The following is a 25,292-nucleotide window of genomic DNA, read 5'->3' as shown; positions in this document are numbered from 1 at the left end:
GATGGCCTTGGGAAGGACAGAAGGAAAGAGAAGCTTGCCTGCTCTGAGGGATGATCACTGCATACACACTCCTGGAGGGAAATGGGATGGATGTCGGGAGTGGCCCCCAGAAGCGCCCCCCGTCCCCAAGGTACCAGGCAGCTTCAAGGCCTTCTTGGGGAGAGGTGGGCTGAGAGAGGAAACCACCCCCAGAGCACGGCACCACCCTTCACGGCTGCTGGAGCCTAGGGCAGTAGTGAAGTCTCTACACGTGAACTCTGAAGACCTTAACCAGAATGTGGGAAAGCCCCTTGCACAAGGACAGGGACAGGCCCGTTCTGCCCCATTCTGATGTGGGCCGTGGGGAAAGCCTGTAAGAGCAGAAGATGAGAGGATGAGGAGGACCCAGGGGGTGAAGGGAGGACGGGGTCCAACAGGACCAGCTGGGACAAGCCTCTTCCTCAAAATAGAGCAAAGTTTCCCGGAGTCTTTAATGAGGTGGGACAGTAGCTAAGGTCTTAATGCCATTCCGGTCTTTTTTTTTTTTTTTTTGCTTTTGTTTTTACTGTGTCTTCCTCAGAAAATTCCTTTTTATCCCAATCTTTGAACCTGCTCCAAATTCTCTTTTCCCTTCCCTTCTCGTAGAACCCTATGCTGCCTCCTCATTTCCATTTAAAACTCTATATTTTATATGCATATTATTACTTTCTTTTTGTGGCTCCTGCTAACCAGACTGGAAGCTTCATGAAGGTAGAGATATATTGACTGGCTCACCACCGTATTCCCCCCAGTTCAGTCTGCTCAATCAACGCTGTGCATATTAGACAGAATCTTGACACAGGTTGTTGGCATGGATTGAAAACTGTTGGAGATAGTGCAAATTTTAGATTATTAGACTATATAAAAAACAATAACCATGTAAATATTTGCATGACAGGGAACATCCCAGTACTGAGAATACAAGGTGCTGCCTTGAAAATGCTGAAAACACTATTGTACCCATCCATGTGTTCCCAAATCATTGTCTTCTGTAGGACTGGTGTATGTTACATTGATTTCTCTCCAATACATTTATCATCTACAAATGTAGATTTGTGAACCCATACTCGCAGAGGCAGGTTGTCTAAAGTCTCTAGCTTACCCCCCTCATCTTCACCAGCCCTCCTGTACCCAAAACTATGCCAAATGCATGTGAAATCCATGCACAAACAGAGGACCCACTTCCAGGTGGATTGCTGCTTTTAATCCTTTCCCTTACAGAAATTCTGGGGTCCACATTCTCACTTATTCATAGTTTGTCTCTACCCAAACCCATTTAAAAATTAACAAGAATTTTTGATTATTCTGAAACCTGCCATCAAATTCAGTTCTTTTTTTCCCAAAAGAGTTCCCCGTACGCAGAGCACAGAATCTTGCGATTGGATGATGACTGTCCTGGTTCCTATTTTCTCTGCTTCCCATGTTTCATTCACCACACCTTTTTACAGTGGTTTCTTTGAGCAGTTCTACCCAATCCTTTGGTGCCGCCACTTGATCCTTTTCTGGTCTATCTGGCTACGCTTTAATCTTTATATATCTTAATCTTGATTGTATATCCTTGGTTTAGGAGAGGTATAGCCAACAAAACAGAACCTGGATACTGAAGTCAGACTCTGATCATCACGGAACCCTGGGAGCTTAGGGGGCATGACAGTTTGCTTTTTCTTACTAATACCCAACCCCTCCAGTCTGTTACAGTCTCAGAATTGTAGCCTGTGGAGGAAAATGAAGGTGCAGTGTCTTCTTCAGTGAAATCCAAACCCTTTTCAGGGAATGATCCGATTTACCCTTCAGGAAGTCGAATGGTCTCTGAGGACCCTTTCAAGGGCCTTGCGTTTTCTCCAGAATCCAGTCCACGTACTCGATCACGTTGGTGTAAATACCTGGCCGCTCCTTTTGGCCGCAGCCTTCACCCCAACTCGTGATGCCTACCAGGTGCCACACCTCGTTGTGTTTACAGGACAGGGGCCCCCCCGAATCCCCCTGTGACAAACAGAAAAGAAAAGGGCACACAGATCAGTTCAGACTTCGCATCTTAAATACCTTGCCCTGGGAGTGATTTCACCTGAAATTCTGTCTTGGCCCTTTAATAAACTTCAAAGAAGCAGATTACCTGTCCCCCACACCAATCTATCCACGTCAGATTTTAGGGTAAGGAAAAAATAAACCCACTGTGTTCCCTGCTCATTGGCAGAAGACTGTTTTTTAAAAAATGCACCAAACCGAGGACTCCCTGGTGGCCCAGTGATTAAGAGTCCACCTGCCAATGCGGTGGCGGGTGAGGGCTGGGTTTGGTCCCTGGTCTGGGAACTAAGATCCCACATACTGTGAAGCAATGGAGCCCACGTGTCACATTACTGAGCCTGAGCACCGCAACTTGGGAATAGTCCCCAGGCCCTGCAACTAGAGAAAGCCCCTGCGCAGCAGCAGAGACCCAGTGCAGCCAGATATAAATAAATTAGTAAAAAAGTTTAACTTAAAAATTAAAAAAAGTTTAATGCATTAAACATTCCAATTTGAGTTTATTCAGTTGGCTGAAGACAGGGTTACCTTACAGGCATCCTTCCCTCCTTCTCTGTAGCCAGCACAGACCATCTTGTTGGTTATTCTGTGCTTTCTGTAACCTTCCTGGCATTCTTCATTAGTCATCAAAGGTACCTTGGCTTTCTGGAGAGTATTCTGTATTTTGTCTAAAACAAAATTTTGATTTATAAATGGAATAATCACATACATATAATATAAATTAAATATAAGTACCTATATTTAAAATCAAAACCGCACCTATTTAAAAATCTAGAAGAAAACAAAAATCAGGTTTAGCTCACAGACCTTTGTAATTACAGCGTGTAGAGAAGATGTTATTCTCACTATTGTACCATTTTGTTCATGTTAATTAAGCTCAAAATTAATTACAGCTCTAACTGAAATTACTTTCCAGAGAAAATAATTGGATAACAGGCTAAGACATTTACTGAAAAGTGCTAGGTTTTGAATTACACTTCATTAAAAGTAATGAGTCTTTAAAGAGATTGTCATATTTAAAATTTCCAATCAAATAGGCGAGGTATCATCTTCATTTGGGTGATATTTGCCTTCCATCCTTATGAATACACTTTCTGCAATTGAATAATGTTATTATTTTACTCTCATTTTAGCTGTGTGACTTGAGATAGCAGAAAATGTTGTGATTAAACTGTGTTCTGTGTCTTCAGCTGTAGCACACAGAAAAATATAGTTTCTTACCTCTTAATTTTCTGTATCCCCATCCGGTCACCCAGCATTCAGTATACATCACATTTCTATCTCCTTTGGAAGGTAGGCATATGGGCCATTGAGAATCTAAATTTTAAAAATCACAGTTTAGTTATCAGAAACAGAATACATCACATTTCCCAGGAAAACTCTCTCTCTTCACTTTCTATGATTAGGGTGTGTTCTCAGGTTATTCTATTCGGGTTTTTGTTTCCTCTTTGTCATATGTTTTCATTCCTCATGGTCAGAGTTATCTATCACACATCAAGGATGAGGGAACAAGAGACAGCCTCCTCCATTAACTCTGTTACTCTCACGAGGTCTGGGATCCTGTAGAAACTGCTTCCTCATTCTGACTTGCCATCCTTTCTTGCTGAAAAAGGAGATATAAATCATCTCTAACATTCCAATATATTATGAAGTCATGTCATTCTGTGAATCTGAAGAAAACTTGCCATTTGAACCCCTCCCCACAAAAAAATAGATTCAATCATCAGGACAGCATGCCAGCCTTTTATATGCATATGCATTTTTTAAAAATATGGACCATTTTGAAAGCCTTTATTGAGTTTGTTACAATATTGCTTCTGTTGTTTATGCTCTGATTTGTTTTGCCTGTGGGATGCGGCATGTGGGATCTTAACTCCCTGACCAGGGATCAAACCTGCACTCCCTGTATTGAAAGGCAAAATCTCAACCGCTGGACCACCAGGGAAGATCCCAGCATTCAGTCTTAATGGACTGAAAGGGGAGCTTTGCAGCCCTTCTCCCTTTTTAATGACAGTAATACGTGGAGGGATTGCCAAGGTCAGGCCATGAACCTGGGAGTGTGAACCCCAGCATCACTGTAGACAACTTTCTGTTTGAAATTTTCCATACCTGTGTAATTCATTGCTGTTTCTAGTTTCAACAAGGCAATATCATATCCACTTTCTGCCTTTTCATATTGATCATGAATTATTATTTCTTGAACCCCAAAGAAAGATGTATCCTCTTTTATTTCTGATTGATTCAAAATGCTGCTATAGACACGCAACACATTAGGTGACTCGACCCTAAGGAGTAAGCAAGAGAGGAAAAGAGATTTCCGTTAGCAAATAATTCCCAACCTTTTGAGATACAGTGCTATTTAACTCACTATTCCTAGCCAGTGAGGGGCTTTTATGTGGAAAGAAGTGATTTTCTGCTAAGATTTTTCAGTCACATAGTCCTCTTTTATGGAAGGTCCTGGGCTATCAATTACCTTATATTAAATGCACAAACATCAATGAATAATTTTTCCACCCTTCAACACACACACACACACACACACACACACACACAGAGTTCTGGGTTTTACTTTAGGTGCGGCTGTTGATTGGCTGTGACCCTGAGAAATTCACTCATACTTTCTGGCACCCCACTGTCCCATATGTTAAAGCTAAAAGAGATTAATGACCTCAAATCTTTGAGTTATGAGTAAGCTGCATAATGATAAAAATAAACCGGCAAAACCACAAATCTGAGTCTAAAAACAACCTAGAAGATACTGCAGTGCAAAGAGGAAATCTGGTCAACTAAAATTCCCTGGGATACACACAGTCTGTATGCTCTCGATGGAGCTTTTATATCTGGCCAGTAATGAAAATGACTGAAGTAGGGAATCCAATATGATGATGCATAATAAACCCGCATAATAAACCCTTCTTTCTATGTCTGGAAATAGAGTGAGGGGTGGGGAGAGAGGAAGAGAGAGAGAGCGGAGAAGGAGGAGGAGGAGGAGACAGAGTCAGAGCGGAGAGGAAGAATAAGTGGGAAATTACATTCAGGACGCAGGAAATTCTCTTTGAGTTTAGTCCTAAACCCAAAGCCCAGGACAGTGCACAGAAGGTGATATAATCAACAGGAGGTAAGCAGAAGTCCCCTGGGGATGAGTATACATTTAGCCAGAAAAGTGGAATATTATGGAGTCAAACAGCCATGCTCCTGCACCTCTTCTGATGCTGGTATAGAATATGAACAGCTCTTCCTTTTTACTTTTTTCCCCACTAAAGACAAAATTAATTTAGCAAATAGGAAAACTGACATCTTTGAAATAAAATACTAGAGTAGATTTAATATTAATATATGCATGAGCATGGTGAACAAGTAAAACCAGCAACAGTACTGAACTCGTTGAAACAGTGAGCAGCTGTTAGTATCCACTGGTTTCCGATGATGGCGCCTCCGCACAGGTGTCTCTGGGTGGGTGATGTCATGTGCAGAGTTATCTGCCATGGCCATTCTCCGTGAACAGACTGGGTTCCTCCAACAATTCTGGTCTTGATTTTGGTTGTACACACTACGACAGAAGGATTGCAGTGAGTAGCTTCCTAAATCTTTATTTTCTATCAGTAGTTACGTTCCTTCAGGCACACAGGGAATGCCCTTCCCTGGGTTCAATAATGTACCGTGACCTTCACTTGAAGATACTTTAGACTCAAGTTGGCAAAGCACAATATGAACATGAAACCTGAATGAGTGGTTCACCTTGTAATTGCACGTTCCCAAATAATGCCCCAAATAATAGAGAAGGACAGGGCAGCCTGGCATGCTATAGTCCATGGGGTCGCAAACAGTCGGACACGACCGAGCGGCTGAACAACAACAAAATAATGTCTCGTCTGGGACTTCGAGGCTTGCCCTCCCTCAAATGACAACCCCAGCGATTCTTTTAAAGCAATGGTTGTCAAGTGTGGCCCCCAGACCGACCTCCCAGGCATGACCTGGGAATTTGTGAGAGATGATCGTTCCTGGGCCCCACCTTGGACGTTGTGAATCAGAAACTCTGACAGTGGACCCTGACTGCCTAAGTTCTGATCAGCCTCACTGACGTTTGAGAGCTCTGGTTAGAGGTGAGCACCGTTTGCAGCCTTTGTCCAGTTCCTCCCACTGCTCTCCCACCCCAGCTGCCCTTTGGCCCGCTTGGCCCCTCCAGCTCCACCCACACCCCAACCCGGCTTCTCTTCTGTTTGTGAACAGCTTCTGCCCTTTGGTCTTATTGACAGATTGGGGTTTTATGCTCGACCCTTGATATTTCCGAGGACTTTGATTCAAACTCACCCCTCAGTTTCTTTCTTGACTTGGAAAATTAATATGTCAGCAGTAACTAAAATATATTAAAATATTATATATAAAGACCTTGTTAAGATGAATTATAGATCTCAGTGTTCATTTCTCAGTTCAAACAAAGTGCTGAAAATACCCATGCTTGGCCTTGCATTTTGAACTAATAGATGTTTCTTTGGATGGCAATTGCTCTGTGTCTTCAGAATGTTAAGTTATAGTATAAACCAATGACAGTGAAAGATATAAATGTCTCAGTCAGATATTCCCTTGCATATTAGCACATTTTTAATCTAATACAATAAAACCTAATCAACTCATTTCACTTATATCAGAAGGTGCATTAAAAAGACATAAGATTTTATTTTCCTTTATCTTATAGTTTTTGTTTAGCTGTCAGTCTACACCTGATATAGTCTGCAACCTTTAGAGACCAGAGGCCATAGATTCATTAGAAAGGAACATAAGGAGGGACATTAGAACATTAGAAGCATAAGGAACATTAGAAAGGAAAGAGGGAAGAGAATGGATTCTGCAATTTAAGGTGTAAGTGCTGGCTCCCCTTTTTAAAGCGATGTCACCATTACTGACAATAAAATCGACTCCATCCTTTCTACTGCTTGGTAGCACCAGGACAACAGTAAGATCGTAAATGCTCCTTTTTGTCTTAGGGAAATTTATTGTAAGAAAAACAGAGAAGGTATGAGATACAACTCAACTGACTGTAAAGAAGCTAGAACCATCCAGAGTCCCATCAGAGCCCCTCTAAACCCTGCTGCTGCTGCTGCTAAGTCACGTCAGTCGTGTCCAACTCTGTGCGACCCCATAGATGGCAGCCCACCAGGCTCCCCCGTCCCTGGGATTCTCCAGGCAAGAACACTGGAGTGGGTTGCCATTTCCTTCTCCAATGCATGAAGGTGAAAAGTGAAAGTGAAGTTGCTCAGTCATGTCCGACTCTTCACAACCCCATTGACCGCAGCCTACCAGGCTCCTGCGTCCATAGGATTTTCCAGGCAAGAGCCCTGGAGTAGGGTGCCATTGCCTTCTCAGCTCTAAACCCTAGGAAGGCAGAATTTCCCAGCTAGGAGGGTAATATTGGACACAATGTAACATTGTCTGTTCTACAAAACAAGTTCTCAGAACCTCAGGATTTATTTATTCACCTCTCAGTAGAGCCAGTATTTCTGACACAGAAGATTTTCATACTTTGAAATCTACTACAAAGCATAATTATCGCGTCCATTTCACTCATTAAATCTCAGCTGCAACTTAATTTATATTACATTGTAATATTGGGCAGTAAGCAATAAAAGTCTAGAAACATGCAGTGTATGTAAATCATGAACACTAAAGTCGTCATAGGTTATTACGATAATTTAGGGAGGAATGCGTGTAGGGAGAATGTTCCTATTCTATCCCTTAGTGTTGTTTTGTTACTATGCTCAGAAATTGGCCCCTGGAATGGAAGTACTGCTGATCTGGTATTATCATTTTTAAATTATTATAGGTCTTGCTTAATATAGATAATCTTTTTATTTCCACTCTCTTATACTCATTGTTACAAGTTAATAAGGTTTTACTGTAACTTTTGCTAATATTCATAAATACTCTGAACACTTGCGGGAAATCTGAAGGCCCCGGAGAAGGAGTTACTGAATATTTCTTGTATATATAACATAATTTTCCAAACATAAGATGATTATTTATATTTCATTTAAAGATCAAGTAACAACCAATAGAAAGAAGATGACTAATCAAGATGCTGGTTGATATTTCTATTATAAAGGATAATAAGAAAGATCACTGACCTTGATATCAACAAACAGACATAAAAATGTTGACTAAACCTGAGCCTCACCAGGAAATACTGGTTATATAAATGTATCAAATTATAAAATGTTTAAGCAAAAAATGTTAGTCACTCAGTGGTGTCTGACTCTTAGCAAACCCATGGACTATATAGCCCACCAGGCGCCTCTGTCCATGGGATTCTCCAGGCGAGAATACTGGGGTGGATTGCCATTCCCTTCTCCAGGGGATCTTCTTGACCGAGGGATTATAACATATATTTAATTAATGCCAGGCAATGCAGAGTTTAGTTAAAGCCCAATATTTACCTTTAAAACAGGTCAGCCTGATTGACAGCAGTGAAAATAACAGAAAATTGTAACTACATTCATTGTTGTACTAATTTTCTCCCCTCTGTGGCTATTATTGATTCTCTTAGTCATGACATACTCAGGATAAAATAACTCCTTCAGGTTATTACTTTTTTTCAAGTGACGTTAAACTCACCATTATCCATTTTACATAACCTTAATGTGTATCCAGAGATGCTTCCTGTCCCATGAAGTATTTTAGTTGGAGATCCATTTGCAGAAAGTTTTAAGTAGCATTTACCCCTGCAGGTTGGAAGCAAAATGGTATAAACATAACACATCTCTCAACAAGCTGGGACAGGAGCGTCTATGGGACTTGACATGTCTTACTTCCTTCCGTTGCACGATTCTTGAGATGGAAAATAGGTAAAGAATTGGCAGCGGATGCTATTGGTACATGTTTTCTGGCAGGCTTCATGCCCGTCCGTGTCTACGATGTCCAGTTCTTCTCCCAAGAACTCAGTGTGGCGATAGAATGAAGAATGGCAGAACACTGCACCGCAGAAGCACATATTGAGATGCGAAATGCAGAACCCTCCCGCCCATTTGCTGACCTTGATCAGAAGGAAGAGCTTGCACTGATTACCTGGGACACTGTGCCGGCAGTTTTGTAGACTAAAACCAGAAAAGGCTTTGTTCTTTCTAAAGCGTGCGCTTGGCAATCCACTTAAAGATGTTTTAAGGAGACACAGATTTCTAAGAGTGAAAAAGGGACGTCAAGAGGCACCATGTAAACCGTATCAAAGAAGACATTTTCATAATGCATATAGAAATCAATTCCTGTTGGTATTCAATAGGGAAGGGGTTTCCGTTTTGAAAGTACACTGAGTCAGACTCTAGGTTGCATAGGTGGCAGACATTTTCCAAACTGCCTCTCAATTTTCTGAGCTTGCTCTGTTCAACATCACTGTTCCTAGCACCTTCCTTTTTCATTTCCTTTCTCTCAACTTTCCTAGACTATCTCAACTATCCAAGAATTTTCACGCTGCCTAGAAATCTGCTACTGAAGAGTTGCTGTAGGCTTAGACAGAGATAAATGCAGGCTCCACACCCAGGCGGCATTTCTCTGGGAGGAAGGAACCTTTCCTAACTAGTACAAAATCACAGTCTAGGGCAGTGATGTCCAATAGAGTTTTTTGCAATGACGCAAACACTCCAAATATGCTAGTCACTACAACAGCCACTAGCCAGCCATATGATGAGTCCTTGAAATGTGGCTAGTACAGCTGAGGAAATGAAGATTTAGTTTTATTTAATATTCATTAATTCGAATTTAAGAGGCCAAGTCTTGGCTTGTAGCACCCATGTTCTTCTCTCATCCTGTAATGATGATCAAATACCTCCTCTTATAGGTATTGATTGGAAATTTTATAAATGGAATATGAAAGAAAGAGAACTGTGATTAAGACAAAATAACACCTTACAAAGGCATCTTTCTAAGTTCTGAAATTTTTAATGCTCTAAGGCTCAATCTGTGCCCTCCTTCCCTCTGTTCAATTTTTTGATGATCTCATCAGTTTCAGCGGCATTAATTACCAGCTGGGGATACCTAATCACTGACTTAAACCTCTCTTTTTAACTGCCAATTCGATATTTCTTTCTCATTGACTACCAGACACCTCTTCCCTCTTGAAATCAACTCTATAGGAAATCTTCCCTCATCTCTTCATTGGTATTTCCATCCTTCCAACTTTCTTGAGCCAAAAAATTTTGCAGCCATCACGGACTTTTCCTTCATGCTGGTATTCAATCCATCAACAAATCTTACTGGCTCTACGTTAACAATATATCCCAATCTAATCACTTCTGTTTTACTTCCACTCTGGCCCAAGTAGTACAAGATTTTTAATCTATTGAGCGTACTTATCGCATCTCCATGTTTAGAACCATATTGAGAAAATGAAAGTAACAAAGATATTCTCAGGTGACAAACCTACTATTGATACTTCTATAGTTATATCCTCCACCGATTAAAAAAAAAAAAAAAACCAGCCTTGCTTGATAAACAGGAGTTCAAGGGCTTATTTTGGCTGAATTTCTCTGGAGGACACTCCCCCCAGGAATGAACAGCCATGTCAAGCAAATGCCAAGAACTCTTAAGAATTCAGATTCAGATAATACCTACAACCTAGATTTTAAAGCAAACAGTCTTAAGATGATTTCTCCTTTTTTTTTTTTTTAGTGAATTTTGTTAATGGGGGCAACAAACATCCTTTTGATGATCATAGCAATTTCCCGTGCTTTTATTACAGTTTCCTGTGTTAATATGCATCATTAGGGAAATGGCCTAAATTCTCAAAGCGTCCTCCACCATTATGCCCAATTCTTTTGATGAAGGCCACTGTTTGCCCCGCTCTCCACTTTGAATTTGAGAGGTCACTGCGATTTCCAGCTCTTTGTACTCCTGTATCAATGATCTTAAACCAGGCGTTGGGCTGAGATACCTCTCAGTGACTATCATTATTTTCTTCCTTCTATTCAGAACTAGTAACCCTCTCATTGTTGCCACTGTGGTTCAGTCACTAAGTCGTGTCCGACTCTTTGGGACCCCATGGACTGCAGCACACCAGGCTTCCCTGTCCTTCACCATCTCCCGGAATTTGTTCAAATTCATGCCCTTTGAGTCGCTGATGGTATCTAATCATCTCCTCCTCTGTTGCTGTCCTTTTGCTGAAGGCAAAGACCTCCCTCACCTAAAGAAAAGCAAAAGTCCTGTGGTCACTGAGTGGGAAATGGAAAGAGAGGAGCTAGGATTCTTCCTTGCAGTTTTTATCTATTCTAGAGAGACATTTAGATAAAATTTGTAGTTGCTCAGAATTTTCAAGGGTGGGTTTTGATCAACTGTTTTAAAAGATAACACATGACCCTTAATCTTAACTCCTTACCTTTCAGATGCTGTTGGCCATTCTTCAGACAAGAAGGTAAAAAACAGACAGCTGGGATGGTGAGTACAAATGCTGCGACAGACAAAGGGATCTGGGGCCACGACAGTGTCGATGGTGATGTCCACAAACGCCGTTCTCGGGAAAACGTCCCTAATGCAAGCTGCACGGCAGAAGAAAGCATAGTCAGAAGGTCAGTCCATTGGTAGCATCGGTAAAAGTAAAACCCCACTCACGGTATTCATAAATTCCATATAAACATTTGTTGGGAGGTGAGGGAGGGATGAACAGGCAGAACACAGGGAAATTTTAAGGCAGTGAAAGTATTCTGAATGGTACTCTGATGATGGAAACGTGCCACTATGTATTTGTTCAGACCCATACAATGTATGACTCCAAGAGTGACTTGTAATGTAAGCTTTGAACTTCGGGTGATTGTGATGTGATTATGATGTTGGCTCATCAGTTGTAACAAAGGTACCTTCTGGTGAGGGATGCCTGGTAATAGGGGCGGCTGACTATGTGTCTGGGCAGGAGGTAAAGGGAAATTTTTATCCTTTCCTCTCAATTTTGCTGCAAACCTAAAACGGCTCTAAAGAACCAAGGTCTTACTAGTAACTTTAAAAGATTTGTTTATCCCAAGATCTTTTACACTTTTAAAGTTAGGATAACTGAAGTGATTGCTGTAAGCTTTAAATTCCAATATAGATTTTTATCATATAGAACATCAGGAATTTTTTTTCATGAGGAAAATAAAAGGTCAATGGATCCATTTCATCAGGGAGCACAAACTGGTATCCTAAGTGAGGCCTATTGTACATATCATTAGCACTGAATGGCTAAACTACCTCATTAAGAAAATAAGAGTTACCCAGGTTAGAAAGGCCACAGGACTTCAAAGAAAATCCAGATACCACTTCACGGAGCTTCGTTATGCCGGTTGGTGTCCCTGTTTGGGTGTTCTTCAACAGACAAGTGTTACTGAATAAAGACCAAAATGGAAAATTATTTTATCCCTCCAAACGCAAGTAAGGAAAACTATAAGATAATAAAAAAAATCACATTTAGAGATGGCCTGGGCATGGAAGCTAAAGAATTGCTCTGAAAACTTTGATCTGAGAGACTAGACAGCTGCTCTTGAGTCCCATCTCTGCTGGGAGTTGGTGGTTCTGTGAATTTTGTCAGTTTTATTTTTTCATCAGTAAAATGACAGCTTTAGATGGGTAGTGACATAAAGAGTGGAGATGTAGGAATTAAAGACTTCTCAAGCTCATCTCAATTTTACCATTTTAACTTTTCCAATAATACCTAGCAACTCCTGATGTCCTGGCTTGCTGTTCACTTTGCATTGAATCTTACACATAAAATATGTAGAAAGGTGGGTTTGAGCTGAGCTAAAGACAAACCACAAAACCTTAATTATTGATTTGAGAACTTCATCTTGTGTTATCATTCATTGCTTTTCTTCAAGTAAATCTTTGACGCTTTATTTCCGCTCATCTCCTTTTTGTGAATGTGTAGACCAGAATGTGAAAATCCAAATACTAGTCATTTTGAGTTCTTCTTTCATTGTTAGATTTCAGATAAGTGTAGTACATGTATGTGCTGAGTCTCTTTGGTCATGTCCTACTCTCTGCGAACCTGTGGACTGTAGCCTGCCAGGCTCCTCTATCCATGGAGTCTCCCAGGAAAGAATACTGGAAAGGTTTGCCCCTTTCTTCTCCAGGGGATCTTCCCAACCCAGGGACTGAACTCACACCTCCTATGGCTCCTGCATTGCAGGCAGATTCTTTACCCCTGAATCACCAGGGATGCTCCAGATAATTGTACCTCCCTATACAAATCCAATTTCTGGCAAGAATACACAGAAGAACTATACAAAAAAGATCTTTACAACCAAGATAGTCATGATGGTGTGATCACTCACGTAGAGCCAGACATCCTGGAATGTGAAGTCAAGTGGGCCTTAGAAAGCATCACTACAAACAAAGCTAGTGGAGGTGGTGGCATTCCAGTTGAGCTGTTTCAAATCCTGAAAGATGATGCTGTCAAAGTGCTGCACTCAATATGCCAGCAAATTTGGAAAACTCAGCAGTGGCCACAGGACTGGAAAAGGTCAGTTTTCATTCCAGTCCCAAAGAAAGGCAATGCCAAAGAATGCTCAAACTACCACACAATTGCACTCACCTCACATGCTAGTGAAGTAATGCTCAAAATTCTCCAAGCCAGGCTTCAGCAATACGTGAACTGTGAACTTCCTGATGTTCAAGCTGGTTTTAGAAAAGGCAGAGGAACCAGAGATCAAATTGCTAACATCTGCTGGATCATGGAAAAAGCAAGAGAGTTCCAGAAAAACATCTATTTCTGCTTTATTGACTATGCTAAAGCCTTTGACTGTGTGGATCACAATAAACTGGAAAATTCTGAAAGAGATGGGAATATCAGACCACCTGATCTGCCTCTTGAGAAATCTGTATGCAGGTCAGGAAGCAACAGTTAGAACTGGACATGGAACAACAGACTGGTTCCAAATAGGAAAAGCAGTACGTCAAGGCTGTATATTGTCACCCTGCTTATTTAACTTCTATGCAGAGTACATCATGAGAAACGCTGGGCTGGAAGAAGCACAAGCTGGAATCAAGATTGCTGGGAGAAATATCAATAACCTCAGATATGCAGATGACACCACCCTTATGGCAGAAAGTGAAGAGGAACTAAAAAGCCTCTTGATGAAAGTGAAAGAGGAGAGTGAAGAAGTTGGCTTAAAGCTCAACATTCAGAAAACGAAGATCATGGCATCTGGTCCCATCACTTCATGGGAAAGAGATGGGGGAACAGTGGAAACAGGGTCAGACTTTATTTTGGGGGGCTCCAAAATCACTGCAGATGGTGACTTGCAGCCATGAAATTAAAAGACGCTTACTCCTTGGAAGAAAAGTTATGACCAACCTAGATAGCGTATTGAAAAGCAGAGACATTACTTTGCCGACTAAGGTCCGTCTAGTCAAGGCTACGGTTTTTCCTGTGGTCATGTATGGATGTGAGAGTTGGACTGTGAAGAAAGCTGAGCGCCGAAGAATTGATGCTTTTGAACTGTGGTGTTGGAGAAGACTCTTGAGAGTCCCTTGGACTGCCAGGAGATCCAACCAGTCCATTCTGAAGGAGATCAGCCCTGGGATTCCTTTGGAAGGAATGATGCTGAAGCTGAAACTCCAGTACTTAGGCCACCTCATGCGAAGAGTTGACTCATTGGAAAAGACTCTGATGCTGGGAGGGATTGGGGGCAGGAGGAGAAGGGGACAACAGAGGATGAGATGGCTGGATGGCATCACGGACTTGATGGACATGAGTCTGAGTGAACTCCGGGAGATGGTGATGGCCAGGGAGGTCTGGCGTGCTGCAATTCATGGGGTTGCAAAGAGTCAGACACAACTGAGCAACTGAACTGAACTGAACTGATACAAATCCAAAATATCTCAAATATTTCTAAATTAAAAAGTTAATGATATTTTTCCCTAAAAATATTTCTCAAGAGAAAAGAAGTTAATCAATTGCAAATCAGATCCTTTTGTATTTTTACATAATATATTTACCCCTGGAATATTTCAAAATCTAGTAGCGGGACAAGTTTTAAAGTATTTCAAATAGGTTTTGGTTACTTTGTCTCAGTTGGGGAATTGTTATTTGGGAGGATATCTGAGTAGGTTTTTCTTTTTGATTCTACCAGTTCAGACTGTAGCATGCTTTAGGCTGAGAAGGGAACTGACTGACCATTGCAACTGTTTTAAAACTGTCAATTAAGAAATGTAGCACTCTATAAATTAGCAGCAGACAGAGGTTCAGTCCCTGGGTCAGGAAGATTCCCCTGGAGAAGGAAATAGCAACCCACTCCAGTATTCTTGCCTGGGAAATCCCATGGACAGAGGAGCCTGGCAGACTACAGTCCATGGGGTCACAAAAGAGTTGGACACAACTTAAGAGACTAAACAGTAACAACAATAAATTAGCTAAGAGGTGGATTTAACATTTTTGGTAAGTGTCATTGAAAGACAGATTCTGTATTATAAAAGGAAGTGCATCCAAGCTGGACTTTAAATACATTTTTCACCAAAAAATCTATGGTATTAGTATTTTTAGAATTGTCTTGCATGGGTTAAAAATAAAATTTGACATCAAGTTGATAGGAAAAAAAAAAAAAAAGAATTCCGTTTTGTTTTCCGTCAGCCCATAGCTCACTCACCGATCCTTTATGCTTGGAAAGAGACTTGTGGAGAATGTAAAAAAATGACAGTGCATGTCGTCTGTACACCTCTGTTGGCATTCCTGAGCACTCTGGGTAATAGAGCTGTTATAGTTCATCCCCTTCATGTTTAGGTCCACATACACATCTTTGTTGCAAGCTGGAAATAAAATCAGAATATATGGTTATTTTCCAGCCTCTGGCGTCAAGTATGATCATTCAATCTCAGCCACTGTTCCTCCAGACTTGCTCTTTCACTGACTTTTTCTCAGAAATCCTCTAATTCTATTTTAATCTGCTCAATTCCTACTCTTCCATGGAAACAGTAAGAGGATGCCATTGCCTTCTTACACTGCAGCAATATGGTGCTGCTGCTAAGTCGCTTCAGTCGTGTCCGACTCCGTGCGACCCCATAGACGGCAGCCCACCAGGCTCCACCGTCCCTGGGATTCTCCAGGCAAGAATACCGGAGTGGGGTGCCATTTCCTTCTCCAATGCAGGAAAGTGAAACGTGAAAGTGAAGTCACTCAGTTGTGTCCGACTCTGTGAGAGCCCATAGATGGCAGCCCACCAGGCTCCTCCGTCCCTGGGATTCTCCAGGCAAGAGTTCTGGCGTGGGCGCCACTGCCTTCTCCAGCAGCAACAGGAGACTTGTACGTTTCTGCTTCAGGTTTATGAGCTGGCCTCTCTTGTCTCCTTCACTCCACTGATGGACTGATTCACTAACTAACCTATACTACTAGTGTCTATTTCACTGTTACGGCAAGTGTCATCTCAACCTTTATAGCTGCTTTCCTTGATTTGAATTAATGTATTTAATAAGGCCTTTCATATAAAACGTTAAGCTGGAAAGGAGAGGGGAAAAAATGAATGATGACCTGATGTAGTTGGATGTGTCCGATGAGATAAATGTTAATGACCTGTAATAGGATGGGGCTTCCCAGGTGGCCTTAGTGGTAAAGAATCCACCTGCCAATGCAGGAGGCACAAGAGACAGGGCTTCTATCCCTGGGTCAGAAAAATCCTGTGGAGTAGGAAATGGCACCCTGCTCCAATATTCTTGCCTGGAAAATGCCACTGACAGAGGAGCGTGGTGGGCTATGTCCATGGGGCCACAAAATGTCAGACACACCTGAGTGATTAAGTACAAGCACAGCATAATGGAGTGGTGGGGGAAGACACGCATGTGTGCTAATTTTTACTCTGTGTGAAGAATGCTTCACTGAGAGGGTTTGTTTCCATATCACAGCATTTTATTTTATAGCCATAAAACCATAGCTGGTGTAACTACCTGTATACATCACAGTAACTAATCAATATCAATTCTAGCAAGACATCTTACCACTTATTTGGTGCAAGCATTGCTTGGAAGAATATCCAGAAATTGCTCCTGTCATATTCACCATTGGCAGTGTTCCTGTAACACTGTCTTTCAGGATGCAAGTATACCTGTTTTTTTAAAGAAATAACATTACTGGGTGAAAACGTATGTTTTAAAATAATGGATCTTAAAAGTCAGCCCGCAGAGAGTCAAAGAGAAGGAAACATTCCTCTATCTCATGCCAAAACAAATATTTTCTTAAGAGATTGTGAATTTGGTTTTCATTCCAACATCTCGACATTGGAAAAAGGACATGAAATTTTCCTTCCAAACACAAAATAGGAGTGGGTGAACTATGGCCTTTAGGTTAAATGCAGCTCTCTGCCTGTTTCATTATATAGTTCATGAGCTAAGAATGGTTTCTATAGTTTTCAATGATTATATTTTGAATCATTATATAAGTATTTATATAATATCCTTGATTTTGCTATTGGATCCACAAAGCCTAAGATATTTACTTTCTGCCTATTAAGAAAAACTTTGCCAAGTCAGTCGTAAATTCTAGAATAGTAAGTTTTATAAGTTCAGGGAACTATGTAAATACTCTGAATGCAGCAATAGTGCATAAAGATGCTGATAATGTCATCCTGCTGTAAAGCTTTATTATTAAATGTTAAACTCAATATGAAAACAAAAATGGTAGGTGGAACGTCCCAAGATTTTTAAGAATATGACTATAGACACAAAACCACCAAATGTAATTTGTGAATCTTGATAACATTCTGGTTAATTGCTGTAAATTACATTGGAAGGACAACTGAGATGATATAAAGGGATTCTTGTTAATTTTTAATGTCATTTGTGTACGATAATATATGCTGAAATATCTAAGGGTGAAATATTATGATGGCTTCAAATTATTTCAAATGGTTAGACATCTACATATACATAATAGAGAAGACCAAAATGACAAAAAGACTTGGGATGATATGAATCATTGTACTATTCTTTCAAATTACCTTTATAAACAGTGAATTTTTTTTCCTAATAACATCATTGAGGGAAATATACTAATTTGAATAATATAAAGTATCAATCTGGAGAAGGAAATGGCAACCCACTCCAGCATTTTTGCCTGGAGAATCCCATGGACAGAGAGGAGCCTGGTGGGCTACAGTCTATGGGGTCGCATAGAGTCGGACACGACTAAGCGACTTCACTTTCACTTAAACTATCAATAATCAATTGAAAGGCAAAGAACAAAATGATGAACTGGCTTTAAAGCAGAAAAAAAATCAGACAGAGAGTACTGTTAATACTGAGACCACCAGAGAGTTGGAAAGTCCACACTGAGGGGCACGGCCGTTCCTCCTGACCTGTCTAAATGCTGCTCTTTCTTCTGTAAATATTTAGTATTTCAGTTGAAGGAACATACATTTTCCAGTGTTAACGTCAAGTTTTATAAAATGGTAGATGACAGTTCATTGTTGGTAACTGTCTGTCATATACAATTTATTTCCTCTATGTAGAAAAGCAAACATTTACCACTTGGTAGGATCTTCGGATGATGACTCCGTCATAAAAGTGAAGAGCAAACACCTCGGATGGTGGGTGCAGGTGCTTTGGCAGTGCTTGGCGTTTGGCGTGAAAGCCACAGAGATGTCTCCTCCTTTAAAGCAGGCATCTTGGAACAGCGTGGTCACACACTCTAGGCCGTAATACATGACGTGTGTGATTTTGGATTTTATGGGGCACATGTCTGATCAGGTAATAATCTCACAAAGGCAAGTGAAATAGGTCTACTTAACGGGAAATATCAGAACTTAGAAACCAGGGCCATCAACACTTTTAGTTTATTGGATAAGCAGCCACAGATAGAAAAGAAAATTATGAAACGGCATGTGTGTCTCAATAGAACAGCGCTTCTGAGTGATTGTCTGGAGATGTGGGTGCTTTGCAAGTAATTAATTTGTTTCTCAGATCTTTTCGGGCAAAAACACCTTCTAGGACCCCATCCAGGTCTAGAATGGTCTCTGCTTTTCCTTTCCCCATCGCTTCTCTATGTCTAAACACCATGCTTGTGTAAGGCTCCGTGTAGCCTTCGGGTAGCCACCCAGTTTTGGGTACCTACTGCTTTGGGTAGCGTTTGATGGCCCTTGAGGGGATAAGGTATCATATCACTTCACTCTTTTAAATGGACCAGTTCAGTTGACCTACAACACTATGTTAGTTCCTGTTGCACAACACAGTGATTGGATATTTCTGTACATTTCAGTTTATCATCATGACAAATCTAGTTACCATCAGTCACCATACAAAGATAGTACAAAATTATTGCCTATATTCCCCACACTGCACAGTCTGTTACTATGAATCACTTATTTTGCAGCTGGAAGTCTGGACCTCTTAATCACCCTCACCTATTTCTCTCTTCACCTTACCACCTCCTCTCTGGAAATCACCTGTTGGTTCTGTGTATCTATGCCTCTATTTCTATTTCATTATGTTTGTTCACTTGCTTTGTTTTTAGGAATTAACATAGTATTGTACATCAATTATATTTTAAAAATAAACATTTTTTAAAAAGAGATCAGATTTGTGTATACCAGAGACAGTCACTGGAGGAAAAGGGTATTGGATATGGATAGTCAAAAGGGGGATTCCCTGGCAGTCCAGTGGTTAAGACTTCGTGCTCCAAATGCAGAGGGCCTGGGTTCGATTCTTGGCTGGGGAGCTAAGACCCTGCATGCCGCATGGCATGGCCAAAAAAAAAAAAAAAAGTCAAAAGGTACAAACTTCAAGTTATAAGATAAGTAAGTACCAGAAATGTAATGTACAACATGATAAATGTAATTAACACTGCTGTACGTTATATGTGAAAGTTAAGAGAGTAAATCCTACGAGATAGAATCATAAGGGGCACATTTTTTTCTGTTTCTTTAATGTATCTATATGAGATGATGGCCACATTGTGGCCACCATTTCATGATGTATGTAAGTAAAATCATTGTGGTGTAGACCTTAAATATATACAGTATGGTACATCAATTATATTTTAATAAAAGCCAAACAAATAAATAGGTCATTTTAATAACAAAAACTTTAGACTCTTAGAAAAATTACTGAAGCCCCTTCCACTGAAACCATAAATAAGTTAAAAATACAAACAAAACTAAATTACATAAAATTGAAATTTTCTTCTATTTCTAGAAAGAAACATCTAATATTCCAGATTGTGGATTTTTAGGTCATTACTATTTTAATCACTGAATAAACGTATTGGAGTTTTTAATCTTGGTATATTTTCCTTGACAAATACTAAGATATAACCCTTGGTCTTCTTAAATATATATATAACAAAAATAAAAATATTTGGGCAGAACAAAATATAACTCAAACTTATTGTAGCAACAAAAAAATAAGTAAAACTAAAAATAAGTAATTTTACCTCAGTAATAACCAACATGCCAGTAAGTATGTGGAAAAGTATACAGGTTAAAAAAACAGTAGAAATTATCACTAGAGGCTTAGAGGATTATGTAGTCCATGGACTTAAATGAGGAGAAATTTCAACTTCATTTTCACTAACTTCTAACTAAAATATGGCATATCTTTCCATGGCTAATGTAGGAGCAAAATGCATTCATGTTCACAGGACCTGTGCCTTTGGCATAATAAAAATAGCAGATCTGAAAACACTACCGTTTCAGATATCTCAAAATATCATTATCACTCATTACTAGTTTGATTGTAATTACATGCAGGTTTAGACCCACCACTAGGCCTTCTTAAATAAAATATTAATAAGACCATGTGTGATTTTCCCTTTTGGGTTTATGCCCTCCTGTTTTCTAATCCATAAGTCGGGGAACCAAGCTATTTCCAGTCAACACTAAAGATAAGACTCTACTTACCACCAGCAACGGAGGCAAATAAAGTGAAATGTACCATTTGGTATAATAAAGCCATCCTACGAAAAATGAAAAATGTGCATATGCTTACAACATAAGACATGAATTTTAATTAATTTACTGATGTCAGAGTTTACAAGAAATGTGGAGGGAGAGGAGTAAATAATTCAATAGGAGTCACAGAGCTCCTTATCATAGTGCTGAATTTTATCTTCCCCCCAATCCTAGAATGTTCAACATGCTTGTTTGTGCAGTGGTCAACACCTTCACGACTGGGAGGAACCGAGGACTTGGAAGGGTCGTCCCCTTTCCTTCCCTCCCTCCCTCTCTTTTGCCTCCAGCTCACTACTGATCAGACCTTTCTCATGATCATCTACCCTCTCTCCATCTCCATTTTTCCATATTTATCTTCTCTTCCAATTCATTTCCTTTGTTTCCATTGTTGAAGTTTCTTTTCTAAATCTATCAAAGAAGCTATAACTGATTTTCTACTTCTAAAATGTTCTATTTTTAAAATGAGGTTGCAAATATATTCCTAGATTGTCTTGGTCTTCTACGCACATACTTATCTCCACAAAGCCCTGAATTGACATCTCTATGGAAAACTTGAGACAGTTTTCCTGTCTCAAGGGAAATCTATGAGACAGATTGTCTTCTGATGTGTTCATATTACTCTTGAATATCTTTTCAATTCCTGAAATACTTGCTACTGAGTACAAACTATTACTCTTCTTCCATTCTGCAATCTCCTCCCACATTGCTTATGGGTATTAACTAAAAACTTCCAAAATATTAAATCAGACACATTTTATTCTCTATTGTAAAAATTTTTTAACTCCACAGAAAAAGGCACATCAAGGAATAATTGTTTGAGGGACATCTTAAATAATAATTTTTGAAATCATACCTGAAACACCTTGTTTGTTGTGATTCTTAATAAGAATGTTTTTTGTCTTCCAAAATGGCCATCCTCTTCTCAATGAGTTTTTGCAGGTACTGTTCACTTAACTTTAATATTTACTTTTGCTGATTCCCAGTGTGATGTAACATCATTTCCTTGTGCAGAATGCCTGTCAAAGTACTTAAAATCTTTGCATATCAAACATGTACTCTGGTAGAGGTGCTTGCTTTTTCAATACACTGATTTTTTTTCTCTCTCGTTTTCCTGTGTATCCAAACAAGTGACCAGAGAGAAGCTTAGAGAACTTAAATTTGCCTGTGTGCCTTAACCCACTCCAGTATTCTTGCCTGGAAAATCCCACGGACAGAGGAGCTTAGTAGACTACAGTCCATGTGGTTGCAAACAGTCGAAGACGACTGAGTGCCCTCACTTTCACTTCTTCACTTCTTAACCATTGTTGCTAAGTAGCTTCAGTCGTGTCTGACTCTGTGCGACCCCATAGATGGCAGCCCACCAGGCTCCCCCGTCCCTGGGATTCTCCAGGCAAGAATATTGGGGTGGGTTGCCATCTCCTTAAACTCAAAATGAGGATGCCCACTGGCCAAAGCTGCACTTAACCACATTTTCAAATAGCAACTGTTAATCATTAATTTCAGGCTAACTGGAATCTCACCATCTGAAAAGAAAACAAGGAAAGTCTGATGGACTAACTGATGTTTGGAAAAGTAGAGAATTGAAACTCAGCTGTTCCAGGGTTGTGGAGCAGGTGGGGTCAATTGTAGATCCCTGCTTTTCTGCAAGCCCATTTCCCCTTACACAGTGTTACCTTGGAGACCTGGAAAGGATTAGTTGTAATGAGCACTAGTAGCTCAGCGGTAAAGCATCCACCTTCAATGCAGGAGACCCAGGAGGTCTGGGTTGGGAAGATCCCCTGGAGGAACACATGCAACCCACCCCACTGTTCTTGCCTGGGGAATCCCATGGTCAGAGGAGCCTGGGGGACTACAGTCCATGGGGTCTACAAAGAGCAGGACCCAACTGAGTGACTAACACTTTCAGGAAATTAGATCCCATGCGGAGAAGGCGATGGCACCCCACTCCAGTACTCTTGCCTGGAAAATCCCATGGATGGAGGAGCCTGGTAGGCTGCAGTCCATGGGGTCGCTAAGAGTCAGACATGACTGAGTGACTTCACTTTCACTTTTCACTTTCATGCATTGGAGAAGGAAATGGCAACCCACTCCAGTGTTCTTGCCTGGAGAATCCCAGGGACAGGGGAGCCTGATGGGCTGCCGTCTACGAGGTCGTACAGAGTCGGACACGACTGAAGTGACTTAGCAGCAGCAGCAGTAGCAGATCCCATGTGGCAGGGCCAAAAATAAATAAATGAAAATAAAAGTAAATTTCAGCTACACAAGAAGCATATGTCTATAATGCACTGTTCTTTAGGCAGTTCAAACATAGAATAGCGAATTTATGCCAGGAAAGCTTTTTGTGGAAAACTGATACATGAAATTATGTAAGGTCCTTATTTCCCTGTACGGTTTACTTCATGAAACCCTATCTCTATCCTAAAGCCTTAGTACAAAGATTATAATGATAGGCCTCCAACTCTATTGAGAGAAACAGAAAGACTCTGACAAGCGATATACATCATTGGGAAACCAAATAATATTTTCCTAAATTTGGTCTCGCTAAATTAGTGAAATTTCTAAAGCCTTCGAAATAATATAAGGATTCTGAAATATTCTTGTCTATTCAAATGAAAATAGAATAAGAGTCTTACCTGTGTAGGAACTCTTCCATATTAAATAGAGCTTCTTTTCAAACTGACACCAAGTATTCTAAGAATTCTCTTCGACCAATGTTTTGCAGATTAGAATTCTACTGTTAAATACTTTTCTCTTAAAGCTTTCTCCCCCCAACCCCTGCAGTGAAGTAGAATGCTTTTGAAGCTTAATGAAAATAGGGAATTACTGGACAAAATCTCAGGAAAAATTCAGAACTTGGTCTATAGAGACCCAAGAATAAGTTAGAAGCTGGAATCCTTGGTGGCCTAAAATTCTCCGTCTGGGACAGGAAGAAACACACAGGTGCACTTTCTCAGTCACAGCCAACGTCAGATTTCTCTTGGATCTCCTTTCTTATCAAGACTTGCTTCGAAGAAAAGCACAGACTCCAACGTCCTGAAACCTCTTCCTTGCTGTCCCTGAAATATCCCCTTTCCATTCTCTTTTAATACTGACCTTTCAACACTGGCATTACTAATATTTGGGACAGATAATTCTTTGTTCTGAGGGGCTGTTCTGTTCATAGTAGGATGTTTACCAACATCCCTGGCTTCTACCCACTAGTACCCACAGCATACAGGTGTGGCAACCAAATGTCTCTAGATATTGCCCAAAGTCCCCTGGCTGGGAGTGTGTTCAGGTGAGAACCACTGCTTTAGATGATAATAAAAATAGCGAATGATGGCTATATGTGCTCCTGTCATTTTTTTTAATCTTCCTCATAATACAATATGATACTGACTTAGGATACATCAGTTCAGTTCAGTCGCTCAGTCGTGTCCGACCCTTTGCAACCCCATGAACTGCAGCACGCGAGGCCTCCCTGTCCATCACCAACTCCTGGAGTCCACCCAAACCCATATCCATTGTGTCGGTGATGCCATCTGACCATCTCATCCTCTGTCATCCCCTTCTCCTCCTGCCCTCAATCTTTCCCAGCATTGGGGTCTTTTCAATTGGTCAGCTCTCCACATCAGGTGGCCAAAGTATTGGAGTTAGCTTCAAAATCAGTTCCTCCAGTGAACACCCAGGAGAAGGCAATGGCACCCCACTCCAGTACTCTTGCCTGGAAAATCCCATGGATGGAGGAGCCTGGTAGGCTGCAGTCCATGGGGTCGCAAAGAGTCGGGCACAACTGAGCAACTTCACTTTTGCTTTTCACTTTCATGCACTGGAGAAGGAGATGGCAACCCACTCCAGTGTTCTTGCCTGGAGAATCCCAGGGACAGTGGACTGAAGTGACTTAGCAGTGAACACCCAGGACCGATCTTTAGGATGGATTGGTTGGATCATCTTGCAGTCCAAGGGACTCTCAAGAGTCTTCTCCAACACCACAGTTCAAAAGCATCGATTCTTTGGCGCTCAGCTTTCTTTATAGTCCAACCCTCACATCCATACATGACTACTGGAAAAACCATAGCCTTGACTAGACGGACCTTTGTTGGCAAAGTAATGTCTCTGCTTTTTAATATCCTGTCTAGGTCGCTCATAACTTTCACCTGGGATATGAATGCCAGTTCTAGTCCTGACTCTGTCCTTGCGGGTGACCTTGAAGTGGTCTCTTTACCTCTTTAAGCTGCCGTTGCTTCATCTTGAGCCTAAAGACATACTCATTCATTAGACATGAATGCCCATTTATAATCTATGAGATGTGAATGAAAGTGGCTCCCACTTTAATAAATTTTAAGTATACCTTAGATGTTTCCCACACCTCGGCGAGGAAGGAGACAAGAT

At 40.7% G+C, this 25,292-nt stretch overlaps 1 protein-coding gene across 1 annotated transcript; it reads right to left on the bottom strand.

Annotated features, from left to right (window-relative positions):
* Positions 1–1,839: 1,839 nt before the first annotated feature.
* Positions 1,840–20,925, bottom strand: F11 (coagulation factor XI). Its single transcript, XM_052661476.1, has 14 exons — positions 20,871–20,925; positions 18,502–18,664; positions 16,978–17,084; positions 15,636–15,795; positions 12,267–12,376; positions 11,399–11,558; positions 9,100–9,209; positions 8,844–9,006; positions 8,650–8,756; positions 5,422–5,590; positions 4,150–4,325; positions 3,262–3,357; positions 2,569–2,708; positions 1,840–2,001 (listed from the first exon to the last, which is right to left on the bottom strand). Exons 1-14 carry the CDS (start codon positions 20,923–20,925, stop codon positions 1,840–1,842), a joined length of 1,878 nt encoding a protein of 625 aa, XP_052517436.1.
* Between the last annotated feature and the right edge of the window lie 4,367 nt (positions 20,926–25,292).

This window comes from Budorcas taxicolor, chromosome 24, assembly GCF_023091745.1.
Source record: "Budorcas taxicolor isolate Tak-1 chromosome 24, Takin1.1, whole genome shotgun sequence".
In the NCBI taxonomy this organism is placed as follows: domain Eukaryota; kingdom Metazoa; phylum Chordata; class Mammalia; order Artiodactyla; family Bovidae; genus Budorcas; species Budorcas taxicolor.
This window is presented reverse-complemented; position numbering and strand designations above follow the sequence as displayed.

Excerpts from the sequence above, each read along its gene's own strand:
- F11 (XM_052661476.1), bottom strand. The coding sequence starts at position 20,925 with ATGGCTTTATTATACCAAATGGTACATTTCACTTTATTTGCCTCCGTT. Across the intron at positions 17,085-18,501 it reads TCCGAAGATCCTACCAAGTG|GTATACTTGCATCCTGAAAG; the intron begins GTAAATGTTTGC and ends TTAAAAAAACAG. Across the intron at positions 12,377-15,635 it reads TTTCCAAGCATAAAGGATCG|TAACACTTGTCTGTTGAAGA; the intron begins GTGAGTGAGCTA and ends GTCTTTATTCAG.